This window comes from Phalaenopsis equestris, unplaced genomic scaffold (assembly GCF_001263595.1).
Source record: "Phalaenopsis equestris unplaced genomic scaffold, ASM126359v1 Scaffold000206, whole genome shotgun sequence".
In the NCBI taxonomy this organism is placed as follows: domain Eukaryota; kingdom Viridiplantae; phylum Streptophyta; class Magnoliopsida; order Asparagales; family Orchidaceae; genus Phalaenopsis; species Phalaenopsis equestris.
The window spans coordinates 589870-603515 of NW_018164648.1; the positions used below are offsets into that span (position 1 = coordinate 589870).

Consider the following 13646-nt stretch of genomic DNA (forward strand, 5'->3'; position numbering starts at 1 on the left):
TGGGTACCCTTAGGTGACCAACCGTGTCTTCTTGCATTCAAAGGATCTATCAGATTTAAACTCAATGCTAAAATCCCAATGGCACCTACTGCTTTTTGGCCCCGAGGAAGATCAACAATGTCCTAAGTATAACTCTGCTGAAGAGCGTTCATCTCCTCCATAATGACAACTTTCTAGACTTGATCTGCTAAGGCAACCTCAATAGTAGATGGAAGCTGATGATTGTTCAGGGCCATAGAAAAAGCTCTATAGGTTGGCGATAATCTGTGAGACATAGTATGCCTTGGGAAAGAGAGAGCCTTTCTGATTGTGCACCTTACTAGAGGAACTTTCTTATTTGGAGAGCAGTGCTGGGAATATCATCCTGAGGGGCTTGAGGGATTTGCAAGGGGTTAGCAAGCTCCAGAGTAGGTGCAGCAGAACGAGTGTGTCGAGTGTAGACATGGAGAGAGGAGGATGTGCTGGTGACACCAAAGGGACAGAGGGCTCGTTGGTGATAGGAGAAATGGGTGGAACCAAAAGAACAGAGGATTCCTTAATGGTAGGTGACATGTGGGAACATTCGTAGGAGTGGGGTAAGGAACAGTGTCTAGGAACTGTAGTTCCCCCTCACTGGAGGCCGAGTTAGGAAAGTAGGGAGCACCTTCAAAAAATGAGACATTACTACTCATGTAGACCTTATTTATGGTAGGGTCAAAGCATTGATACCCCTTTTGAGTGGCAGAGTATTCGAAGAAACACATTTTATGGACCTGGTATCAAGTTTACTTAGAGTTGGTCTAAATAAAGGCCGTGCATCCAAAAGTTTTTGGATCTAAAGTGGAGAAGGCCTGACTGTTAAGAAAGCACGATCTTTAGATGACTAAAGGGTACAGACTTTGTGAATTTTTTAGGGAATTCTTTTGATGAGATTAGTGGCGGTAAGAATAACATCTTTTCAAAAATGTTTTAAGACATTAGATTGAAACATAATGCAACGAGTAACATCAAGGAGATGTTGATTTTTTCTCTTGGCTACCCCATTTTGTTGAGGAGTGTCGTTACACGAGCTATGATGGAGGATACCCTCGCTCACCAAGAATTCTCCTAATACAGAGTTAAAAAATTTACGACCACTGTCAGTGTGAAGGAATTGAATAGAAATGAATTTGATCAAAATGAAGTTAGGGAAGCTTTTAAAAATGACAACAACTTCAAATTTATTTATCTTTTAAAATATAGACCCACGTCATTCGAGTGTGATCATCAATCAAAGTAAGAAACCATTATGTATTGATATAGTTGAGAGTGAGAAAGGGTCCCCAGAAGTGACCGTGAATAAGAGATAAAGGGGCAGAAGACATGTAATTGTAGGGTGGATAAGGAACCACCAGTGATGTTTAGCTAACTGATAGGTTTCACATTTAAAATTAGAAGAATTTTTATTAGTACAGGTTTCACATTTAAAATTAGAAGGATTTTTATTAGTAAATATGAACACATACAAATGTTTTAGATACTGAAAACTATGATGACCCAAATAACAACATAACAATGTAATGGGACATTCAGAGGACTGTGCTAAACTGTAAGTACTGGGTGGAGTGACCTTGTTCTCCGTGTTTTTTTTGGAAGAAGTAAGCCTGTCTACCCACTTAGCAGTTCCAATCATTCTCCTTGAATGATGATCCTGAAAGACACATATATCAAGGGAAAAATGTGCAATGTAATCAATGTTATATGTTAACTTACTGACAGATAAAATGTTACACTTCAACAAAAGTATATGTAACTTAGATTCCAAAGTTAGATCTATTGTCAAAACGATGAATCTTTTACCTGCAATAAAACTTTGGGACCCGTCAGCAATTTTAGCAATATCTTTCTCTGTGCAAGGATAGTATGTTGAGAAAACTTGAGAGCTTGCAGTCATGTGGTTCGTGGCACCTGAATCAATGATTTATGGACTAGAAGAGGCAAAAGAAGTGAGTGTCATAGGATTGGTACCTTGAAAAATGTGGAGGTCGATAGGCTGGAAGAGAGTGGGCTGGATTCAAGAAGCTTGATTAAGTGCTCCATTTGACTCGTAAGAGAATTGGAGAATTTCAGATTATTCTCGGTAGAGGCAGGCTGTACCATCTTAGATTCAGACGTCGTAGCGAGACCATTGATAGCGGTAGATTTGGCTAAATGTTTGGATGTAGGTTTCTCGTGGATCTTACAACACTTATCACGAGTGTGGTTTGGCTTGTGACAATAATCACAAGTGAGATGATCAGCCCGGGGTTGAGAACTACCAGAGACCAAGGCGGATGCTTCGACCGACGAAGTAGAAGCACCAAGCATGACAAGTCTTCGGCTCTCTTCACGACTATTCTCATTGAAAGCAACATGAGCCGAAGGAACAAGATCCTGACCAAGGATACGTCCTCGGACTTTATCATGATCTTTGTTGAGGCATGCCAAAAATTAGAACATGCGTTCCTTTTCTATAATTTTCTGGAAGAGAGATAGGTCGGCGAGAGATTCCTAAGGAAGAAACAGCTATAATCAGTTAATCAAAGTCTTCATGGAGTTGATCAACCACGACATGACCATGAAATTTAGTTCCCATGCTCCATATACTGGGTCAGTCTTTGGAGTTTCATGAATCATACCCCGAAGATGACTGAATTTCCGACGACCTTTGATGAACAAAGACACCGATTGCGACCTCAGGAGAAAGTTAGAGCGGTCAATTTAGGAGTTGTGATCAAGAAGTTGATGTTTTTTTTCGGTCCTCCGGTCTGCAGAGAAATTGAGGTTGGTGTCGATCCTCTGGTGGATTCACATACATCGTCGGAAGATGGCTCTGTGGTTGAGGAGTCCAGCATGATTTCGACTTAGCCAAAGGAGATGTTGGGATGCCGAGACATAAGAATTTTTTGACTGCATGAGGGAGAATATGTGCCTGGAAGGATCCTCCTAGAAGCTGGATTGAACAACTAATCGTTTGAGGAAGAACCTAGTCACTGCAGAGGAAGACGCGGTTGGCTCAAGGAAGATGCAGTACGACACTACTTCCAGCAACTAATCAGCACTGTCAACCTCTGTCGTAGCCGCGACGTCTTGCAGAGCTAATCCTAGCTGCTGGAGGAAGAACCTACGACTGAATTGAGGATCTGGATCGAATGGCTGGAGGGAGATCTGCCAGCCGACGGTTAGGAGAGAGATTTGACAACTAGTTTAGAACCTAATTCTAATACCATTTTAACTTTGAAAATAGAATTGGGGTATATTTTATCGATGCAAAGAGAGGTATAAATACCCATTATAGGATCCACTAATAAGGAAAGAAATAAAAACTAAATAAATGAAAAAAAGATTAACAAATCATAGCAAATCAAAACAATTAATACAAACTATCTGCATATTAATATTCTAATATTCTATTACATCTGTACCAGTTGTGTGATTCTATTGGATCTCTTAACATGTGTCTGAGAAACTTTTTTGTGCTTCATTAAATTGAGCACATTTTCTTTCTCCTTCTTCATGATCACTGGAGTCTTCTATCTTAACATATTTGGAATGGTCTCCAGAAATGACTGATGGATAATTTTGAGTTCTATTTCTATTGTATATCGTCATTTCATTGAAAGTGACATTTCTGTTCCTAATGAATTTCTGATTCTGATATCATATCTAATGAAAGTGCACTTAACAGATTTGAATCAAGTTTGATTCTAGATTCGGCTTCAACATAAACAAATGATGAACAACCAAATACTTTCAGGTGAGATAGGTTTACCTCTTTGCCACTTCAAACTTCTTCAGGTAAGCCTTTATTCAAAGGTGCTGATAGATCACGATTGATCAAATAAATTGCAGTGTTCACGGTTTCTGCTCAAAACTATCTTGAGAAGCATACATACAATCTCGTACTCCTAGCACACATTTTGATGGCTCTACTCATGCGTTCAACACCGTCATTTTACTTTGGTGTCTTTGGAATAATGAACACATATTTGATTCCTTCTAAAGCACAATAACTCTTGAATCTCAAATCATGATATTCGTCGCTATTATTCGATTTGAAACGTGTCAACCTCAAATCTGTCTTATTTACAACTATGATTTTTCATTTTCTTAAATACATCAAACACATTATGTTTATGCTTCAAGGAGTACACACAGACATTCCTGGTGTGATCGTCGATGGAAGCGACAAAGTATTGAGTACCTCCAATAACTTGAATTAGAATAGGACCTCATACATCAGTATGAACTAGCTTCAGCATTTTAGATTTTTAAATTTGGCCCATTTTTAGAGAAATAAACATTCTTTTTTCTTGTCATAAACACAATCTTTATAAAAATCTAAATTTATAGACTTTAAATACTGTAGTTTATTTTTAGAAAATAGGGATTTTATACATATTTCATTCATATGACCAAGCTTGTAGTGTCAGAGACCTGCATCAACCTTTATTTCAGATACTCCAATAGATTCATACATCTCATTGATTAGATAAATGGTACCTTTAATGTTGCCTTGAGCCATCATCATTGTCTCTTTAGTCACATTCTACAAATCACTTATGAAAGTGGTCACTTATCCTGATCTTGTAAGTTGACTCATCGAAACCAAGTTTCTCTTCAAATATGAAATATGTTTAACTTCACTCAGTTTCCATATCAATTCATTTAATAACCTAATAACAACATTACAATTTCTTATATCACTACAAGTCGTTATCTCCCAAATATACCTTTCTTAGATTACCTTGAATGTAGTTATTAAACATCTCTTTGTTGGGGTAAGCATGAAAAGAGATACATGAATTTACTATCCACGATTCAGTATTATTTAGGGACAAAATAAGAGTCACCTTAAATTTTATTTGTGGAGACATTTGTAGAAAATTTTTTATCTGGACCTCCACCACCAATCTTCTTCGGAAATTTATAGCCCTTTTTAAGTGATATTTCTTCCCGCAGTTCCAACATTTATATCTGCTTTTTTTTTTTGCCGGCATGGGTTTTCCTTTCATGAACTTGAATATTTCTCTGCTTGTATTTTTATCGAGGTTTCTTATTCTAGTTTCAACATTCATAATAGAATTAAAGTTTTTTCGTTTGCTTCTTGCAAATTTCTTCATTAAGCACAAACCCTACAAAATCATTAAAGTTTAACTCCATATTACCTGAAGAATTACTCACCGTAGTAACTAGTCAATCACAACCATCTGAAAATGAAGATAAGAGTAACAATGGTCATACCTCATCATCAAAATTCATACCAATATAACAAAACTATTTAGTACAGTGTTAAAATTATTCAAGTGTTCAACAACTAAACTACTATCCGCCATCTTCATATTGAATAAACACTTCCTCAGAAAGACTTTATTTGAAGCTGAAGTTTTCTTATACTTTCCTGTTAGTGTAGTCATCAACAATAGTATTTCATTCATAATGTTGAATGCGACAGATAAAGTAAGTGAAAGTCACCTCAAACCTAGTGTTATTCGATCAAGAACTTCCTTTTCGTCCAGAGTCGTCAATTCCATCTTTTTAGTGATTTTATTCAGTGACAAATATAGTTTATTTTGATATAACAAATCTTCAATTTTTTCTAGAAAGCAAAATTTAAATCATTGAACTTCTCAATCTTGTACCATGCTTCGTCGGCCATTGCTTATAACAGATCTTCAAAAATCCCGTTGTGATACCACTTATTGGGAAAGAGATACGTGGAAAACAAATTTGATATATCCAAAGCAAAATTTAGAACAGAAGCGCACAAGACAAAAAATCACAGAAAACACAGAGAACACCAAGATTTAACATGCAAAAACCAGAGAACGGGAAAAAACTATAAAGTCACACTACACTAAGAAGTCTAAAATGAAAAATGAGAAGAATTTTATAAGTTACACCACACTCAAATCTCTCTACACTGTTAGAACTCAAGAACACTCATTCCTCTCATTTCCACAAGAGAAATTTTGAAATCCAACTTTAACACACACAGATCCCGCCGTGAAGACTCAATTTAAAGCCTCAAACTGACCGAATGTGGTTATTGGTGTCGGGGCGCTACAATTGGTCACTGTGACGCCCCTTCTTGGTGCTGGGGCGTTGACCTCCTGACACTTGGGTGTCTAGTGCTCTGCTTCTGGACCTTTATTTGAACCTTGGTTGGGTGTTATGACACCCACTTTTGGCACTGGAGCATCGAGCGCTTGATTTCCAAGCTTTGGGGTACTACATCTGCGAAGCCCGATACAGGAAAAAAATTTATTTGGGGCATCGCCCTGAATCCAAAACTGAGGGCCACCCTCCCTGCCTAATGTTATTGGGTCAAGAACTTCCCGTTCTTCCATACTCGTTGATTCTGACTTCTTATTGATTCTATCCAATTACAAATTTATTTTGATATAACAAATCTTTAATTTGTATTTTCCTAAAAGCAAAATTCGAATCATTTAACTTAACCTTGTATCTTGCTCATCCGTCATTGCTCCCACTCAAACCAAAAATCTTCAAACACCCTATGATGCCACTGATTGGGGAAGAGATGTGCGAAAAACAAATTTTAGATATATGAAGCAAAACTTAGAACATAAGCACACAAATTTTTAATAACAAACCATGCTCTGATATAACAAATCTTTAATTTGCATTTTCTTGAAAGCAAAATTCGAATTATTTAACTTCTTAACCTTGTATCTTGCTCATCAGTCATTGCTCCCACTCAAACCAAAAATCTTCAAAAACCATGCTCTGACATCACTTATTGGGGAAGCGATGTGCGGAAACCAAATTTTAGATATATGAAACAAAACTTAGAATATAAGCACACAAAATAAGAAATCACAGAAGATACAAAAAATGTCAAGATTTAATATGGAAAACCCGAGAACGAGAAAAAACTATGGAGGCAAACCACACCAAAAAATACACTATTATGCAAAATAAGAAGATTTGTATAAATATACCACACTTAAACCTCTGTACACTTTTGGAACTCAAGAACACTCATCATCTCCTTTGCACAAGAGAAATTTTGAAATCCAACTTTAACACACATATATATCGCAATGAAGACGTAATTTTAGTCCTTGAACTAATCGATGGTTACTGACACCGGGGCACTGCGACGCCCCTTCTTGGCACCGGGGCTCTGACCTCTGGATGCTGCGGTGTTGAGAACTGTTTTTTGGGACGTGTATATGGACCTGAGTTGGGTGTTGCGACATCCACTTCTGGCACTGAAGCGCCTAGCGCTCGAGTTCCAAGTTTTTGGGCACTACAACTAGGCATTGCAAAACTCGGTACAAGACAAAAAAAATTTTCGGGGCCATCACCGTTGAATCCAAAACAGGGAGGACAACCCCCCGTACAAAAAGACTTTGTTTGAAGCTGAAGGCTTCTTATACATTTTTTTTAGTATAACTATTATATTAAAAGTAATATTTTCATTCAAAATGTTGAAAGTAATAGATGGGGAAGTGAAAGTCAGATTAATCATAGTATTATTTGATCTAGAACTTCCATTTCTTTTAGAGCTGCCAATTCTAGTTTTTTAATGATTTCATCCAATGACATAATTTATTTTGATATAACAAATCTTCAATTTACATTTTTCAGTAAACAAAATTCGAATCATTGAACTTCTCAACCCTATACCTCTCTTTCTCGGTCATTACAAAGATCTTCAAAAATCCCGCTCTGATACTATTTGTTGGAGAAGAGATACATGGAAAACAAAACTTACAACAAGAATGCACACAACAAGAAATCACAGAAAATACAGAGAACACTATGATTTAACATGGAAAAACACGAGAATGAGAAAAAACTACGAAGTCACACGGAAGAGATACATGGAAAACAAAATTGAGATAGCTGAAACAAAACTTGCAACAAAAATGCACACAACAAGAAATCACAGAAAATATAGAGAACACTATGATTTAACATGGTAAAACACGAGAATGAGAAAAAACTACGAAGTCACACTACACCAAGAAATCTAATATGAAAAATGAGAAGAATAATACAAATTTCACCACACTCAAATCTCTCTATACTATTAGAACTCAAGAATGCTTATTCCTCTCCTTTGCATAAGAGAAATTTCGAAATCAAACTTCAACACACATATCCCGCAACGAAGACGAAATTTTAGGCCTCGAACTGGCCGAATGTGCACCCCCACCCCCACCACATGCGTGAAACAAACTCATAGTCAAGAATAAACGGCGAAACTGAGGACTGTAAGAGCAACAACTCACCGTCAAGAATGAACAGCTAAATTGAGGGCTCTGAGTGAACAATTGATCAATGCAATTAGACTCCACATAATATTAGGAAGTAGCTATGACGGGGATATAGGTTTTATTGCTAGTAACCATATGAAAAAATGAATATTTGTATTATTTGATTGGCATCTTCAGATCAAGTTAATTATTTGATTTTATCATTAGCATTAAGTAGGAATGTGTATTTCTATTAATTTTAGGAGAATATGGTTTATAACATTGTATTTTGGCATCCATTGATATTTTTCCCTTAATTTTATCCAATAAATAGTAAATTTAATGTGCCTTTTGTTGATCTCCAAGCAATTGAATCTAATGTGAAAATTAAAGTTATTTTTAGTGCTCCCTAAGTGCATACAACAAATTCAAGCATTCAACCATTTTATTCTTCACAATATCCAAAAACAAAATCAACGCTTCAATTTTGCTCTCCTTAATATTTTGATTTTTGAGTGATAACTTTTGTCTCTTTATGTTAAGCTAATCTATTTGGTGTGCCTTTACAGGTGTATTTTGGTGGATGAGCATGACAATGTTGTTGGTCATGAGTCTAAATACAACTGTAAGTGATGAATCCCCATCTCAAACATTCTTGATTGCTTCTGTATGTAGAATTTTGTAACTATTGAGAGAAAAACAGGGGTCACTTATTTGAACTATTTTATTTTTTAATGTTTTATATGGTAAATAAACCGGATCAAGTTTCTTAAAAACACTAAATAGGCAGTGTTTTTTTTCTATTATTTAATTATTTCTTTTTTGGAAATTGATACTGTATTGTAATGCATCTCAAATCTTAATTCTAGATAATTTAGGACTATAATAGTATTTGGGCTTTTTTGGGACAAATTTTATTTATTTATTCATTTTTTAATATGTTTATTTAGTATGATTTAAACATATTTTTATTTCTTATTTTTAAAATCATGCTGTTACATACACTCAAAATAACATTAGTTGTTTTGAGTGTCCTTAAAAACATGATTAAATTTTAACATGTCAAACATGCTTTTCTTTTTCAAATTGATTCGCAAACAAACAAAAAAGAAAAAAAAAAACTTAAAATAAAAGAGAAAAAAATAAAGTAATTTAAAATGGCCCCTTGGTGATTTTTCTTAATCAGATTTGTGATTTAACTGTATGCTACAATCAGACAAGCATCTCAATATGGACTTTACTTTTCTTCCCTTTTTGGAATGCTAATATGTACAAATTCATCGTAGTCTGCTGAACTTTTATAATTTCACACAACTGTTTTCTCTGGATGCCAATTGCTCTCATAGATATTTGAAGATGCATGGGAACTCTTTTGGATTTTACAAAATAAAGAACCGTTGCTCCTTTTTTTTCCTTTCGTATTTTTTTTGAAGTATTTTTCCTTCCATCTCTTCTCTTTTCATTTCTAAAACTGCCACTCTAATTCATATAAATATAGAGTTGTGCTCCTCTTTCAAATCAACGTTATAAATTTCATTAAACATGTATAAGCGTCAGATTTTATGAGTTATTATATTCTTAGCTTGCAATGCTCTCTTTATCACATCTCACAATTGAACTAATTCAATTTACAAGCTATGGTTACTGCCACGTGGAAACTTTTCATCTATTTTTCTCTCCCACTTTTGCTTTTTTTAAGCGATCAATATCTTTGTTGAAATGTAGTTTAAGCGCGAACTCCTAATTGCAGTTTGACTGTTAAAATCTTTGAATTCCATTATTAAGGTTTTCCTTTCATGGCACCTAGTCTTCTAGTTCTGCCAAAATTGATGGAGATGTTAAAGTAGGGAAATACTGGTACATTATCTGGAGGTAATTAAAGATGGGTCATCTTCTTTCCCGCCCAGAAAGCATAATTTATGCTTTTAGTAGTTCGTCTTGATATTACTTGATTTTCAGCTGTTTGTCTGATCTGAGAGTCAAAAGCACTTTTTGAATTTTGATTTTATTTGTGTAATAGTGCATGTAAACTGAAGAAATGAATACGTTTGGTAAAAATTCTCTATACCTTCATTCATGAGTTGGGCTTCTATAGAGCCTTACAAACTTTTTACAAATAACCCCTAGGCTTCTTCTATAATTCTTTTTTACAATTAAACCCCTCAAAATAAGATACAAATCTCAACACTCCCCCTTAAGATGGGCAAAAGATATCCACTAAACCCATCTTATCACATAATCGAGACAAGTCTAATGAACTGAGTCCTTTAGTGAGGCAGTGATGGCTTATCTCCGGTTGCTACATGGCTTAGCTCCAGTAGCCCCTGCCCGTTATTCAATTTTTCCTTGATGAAGAATCTATCAATCTCCACTTGTTTGGTTCTATCGTGCTGCATCGGGTTGTTGGCAATGCTGATTGCTGACTTTTCATCACACCACGACTTCATTTGAGTTATTTGATCCACCTTGAGCTCGACCAACAAGGCTCTCAGCCACATTATCGCAGCAACTCCTAAGGCTATTGCCTTGTACTTTGCCTCTGCTGTTGACCTCACTACTACAAATTGTTTCTTGCTCTTCTAAGAGACCAAGTTGCCCCCTACGAACATGCTGTATCCTGCGGTGGATCTTCTGTCTTCTATGCAACTCGCCCAATCAGCTTCACAATAGTCCTCAATATTTACATGTTCATTCTTCTCTGGTGCACTCTTCAAGTATCTCAGAATCTGATACACTGCGTCCATATGACCCTTCATTGGATCATGCATATAACAACTCGCCACGCTCACTGCAAATGAGATATCAGGACGCGTGTGACTCAGATAGATCAGACGACCATGAAGAAAAACATTTTTCACATACACCTCCTCCAGTAACTCACCATGAAGAAAAATATTTTCACATCGGGTTGGTGTAACCTTAACTCACCATTTCTAGCCATAGAAATCAATGTTTTCACTATGCTCATCTTTCGCTATCGGTGCTAAGATTTCGTCATAGTCAATGTCATATGTCTGACTGTACCCTTTCCCCACCAATCATGTCTTATAACCCTTCATCTTTTCTTCTGAATTTTGTTTTATTATGTAGATCCACTTGCACCTCTGGTTTTTTCTTCACGTTATGTCCTTATCGAGAGCACCTAGTTCCTCTAGCATGTCAGCCTTCCACTTGGATCCTCCTTAGCTACTTGCCAACACTTGGGTATCGAGATAGTGTCCAAAGATGCAATGAATGCTTCTTATGCAGACGATATGTTAGAGTATAAGACAAATTGAGCAGTGTCATGTGAGAAATCAAAACAACCAGGAGAATAACGATCAGGTGAACGACTCGCATTACTGGGAGTGGGAGAAGGGTGAGGAACCATGAGAGTGGGAGAAGATAGGAGATGATTCTTATCACCTGGGTAATCAGATTCTAAAGTGAAAAGTGTAGGTGTCTCAGGAGTCGGGATAGACCGGGACAAGAGACTTGATGGCACACGTGTCGCGGCAGGCACTGCTCCCTAATGCTACCTCCTCATCGTATAAACTTGCAGCTCCCTTTAATCTTGAATCCTTCCACCTTCGGGCTCATTTTTTTCATTTTTCAGCTCCTCCCCAACCGATCCTTTCCACACAACAGGACAAGGCATCGTTCTCACAGGCACCAATCTCTGACCATCACTTCTCTCCCCCTCACACATACCTCCAGTATTTGACAAGTCATCAAAGGGTGAGGTACCTCCAGGATATAGTATAGTTCAAGCTCTCTAAAGGACATATCCATGCTCACAAATAGTTTCTTTTCTATCAGATTCCAACAATCATACCCCTTCTGGGTAGCAGAATAACCCATAAAAATACACTTCACAACTTTAGGATCTAGCTTCCTTACTAATGGTCTGTTGTCCTTCACAAAACATACATAGCTAAAAACCTTAAATGGGAGGATCTCACTATTATCTTCTTTTAACATCTGACAAGGTGACTTCCAATCTAACACTTTCGAGGGCATTCTGTTGATCAATTGAGGGACTGCCAAAATTGCTTGCCCCATAAGTGCTTTGGGACATTCATCGTAACTTTGGGACATTCATCGTAATCGTCATTCTTCGAGCTACCTCTAGAAGATGTCTATTCTTTCTCTTTGCTACTCCATTCTATGCCAATGTGTATGAACATTTGGTTTGATGTTGTATCATTTAAGATGCAAGTATTCTCAAACGCCTTGTTGGTATATTTTGTCCTATTATCATACCTCAGTACCTTCACTATAATATCGTATAGAGTTTGGATCGCCTTGTGAAAGTCTTTAAAACAGACAATCACATCATTTTTTTTCTTATCAGATATAACCAATTAACACGAGAGAAAAATAATCAATGAAAGTCACAAAAAATATATAACCATCCATTGAAGTTGTAGAACAAGGTCCCCATACATCTAAATGTAATAAATCAAAAACACGAGCTTTTATTGCTAGAACGAACATAAAAGCTCTTGGTATGTTTACCAAACTCATAGGAATCACACACAATTTTTTGTTTATTTGACTTTTTATACAATGATGGATACAAACGACTCAATAGATTAAATGAAGTATGTCTCATGTGTCTATGGTGCAGCAATAACACATCCTCCACACTTCTCTTAGATCCTCCTATTCCAGCATTCTCAACCATAAATGTCAAGGCTAAGTCCATACTCTCTCTATCCAAATACCGGAGTCCATTATGCCACGTGTCAGTCCTAAGTTTTCAGCCAGACCCCTTCTCTTGAAAGATCACCTTTGGAATATCAAATGGATCAATATATTCTAGTTTGAGTATAATGACACTAATGGTTAAAAGATTCACTGAAAAGTAAAAAATAAGTAAAATATTAAACAAAGTCATAGAATTAGTATACTTCACTGTACTCTTACCAATCACAAACTATGTTGTACCATTGGCGGTATGATTGCTCTCTCAAACTACTAGGTGAGTATAGAAAGAGAACTCATTAGCGGCACCTGTCACATGTCGAGATGCACCAGAATCTACTATTCATTTTTGTGAACTTGTGGTGGATATAGATGCAAGAGCATGTGTATCGCGAGCACCTTTGGCTGAGTGAGCATAACTAGCAGTGTTCACCTTGGATGACGATAAGGTGGATGCAACTTCATTCACATTACCTGTCGTTCTTTGTTTCTTCGACATCTCTAGTAACTCGTGATCCTCATTGGTAAAGACTCCCGCCGTCTCTCTCATTCTCTACTATCATCAGATTTGCCCGGTAGTCCCCTATTTTACCCCTTTTGCCCCCATGATTACAACCACGGATATTAGACTGTCCCCATCCGCCTGTCTCTCTCTCCTTGGGTCACTTTGAACAAGCCTTGCTCTGGTGTCATACTTCTCCACATTTGTAACACCTGCGGGTCTCCCTTTGGGCT

General features: G+C 36.8%; 1 protein-coding gene across 1 annotated transcript in view; it reads left to right on the forward strand.

Moving 5' to 3' along the window:
* Positions 1 to 13646, forward strand: part of LOC110023052 (isopentenyl-diphosphate Delta-isomerase I) — a 57592-nt gene that overhangs the window by 36705 nt on the left and 7241 nt on the right. The window contains exon 2 of the mRNA XM_020722266.1: positions 8795 to 8850. Within this exon, the coding sequence (XP_020577925.1) occupies positions 8795 to 8850 (56 nt within the window). The remainder of the gene's footprint in view (positions 1 to 8794; positions 8851 to 13646) is intronic.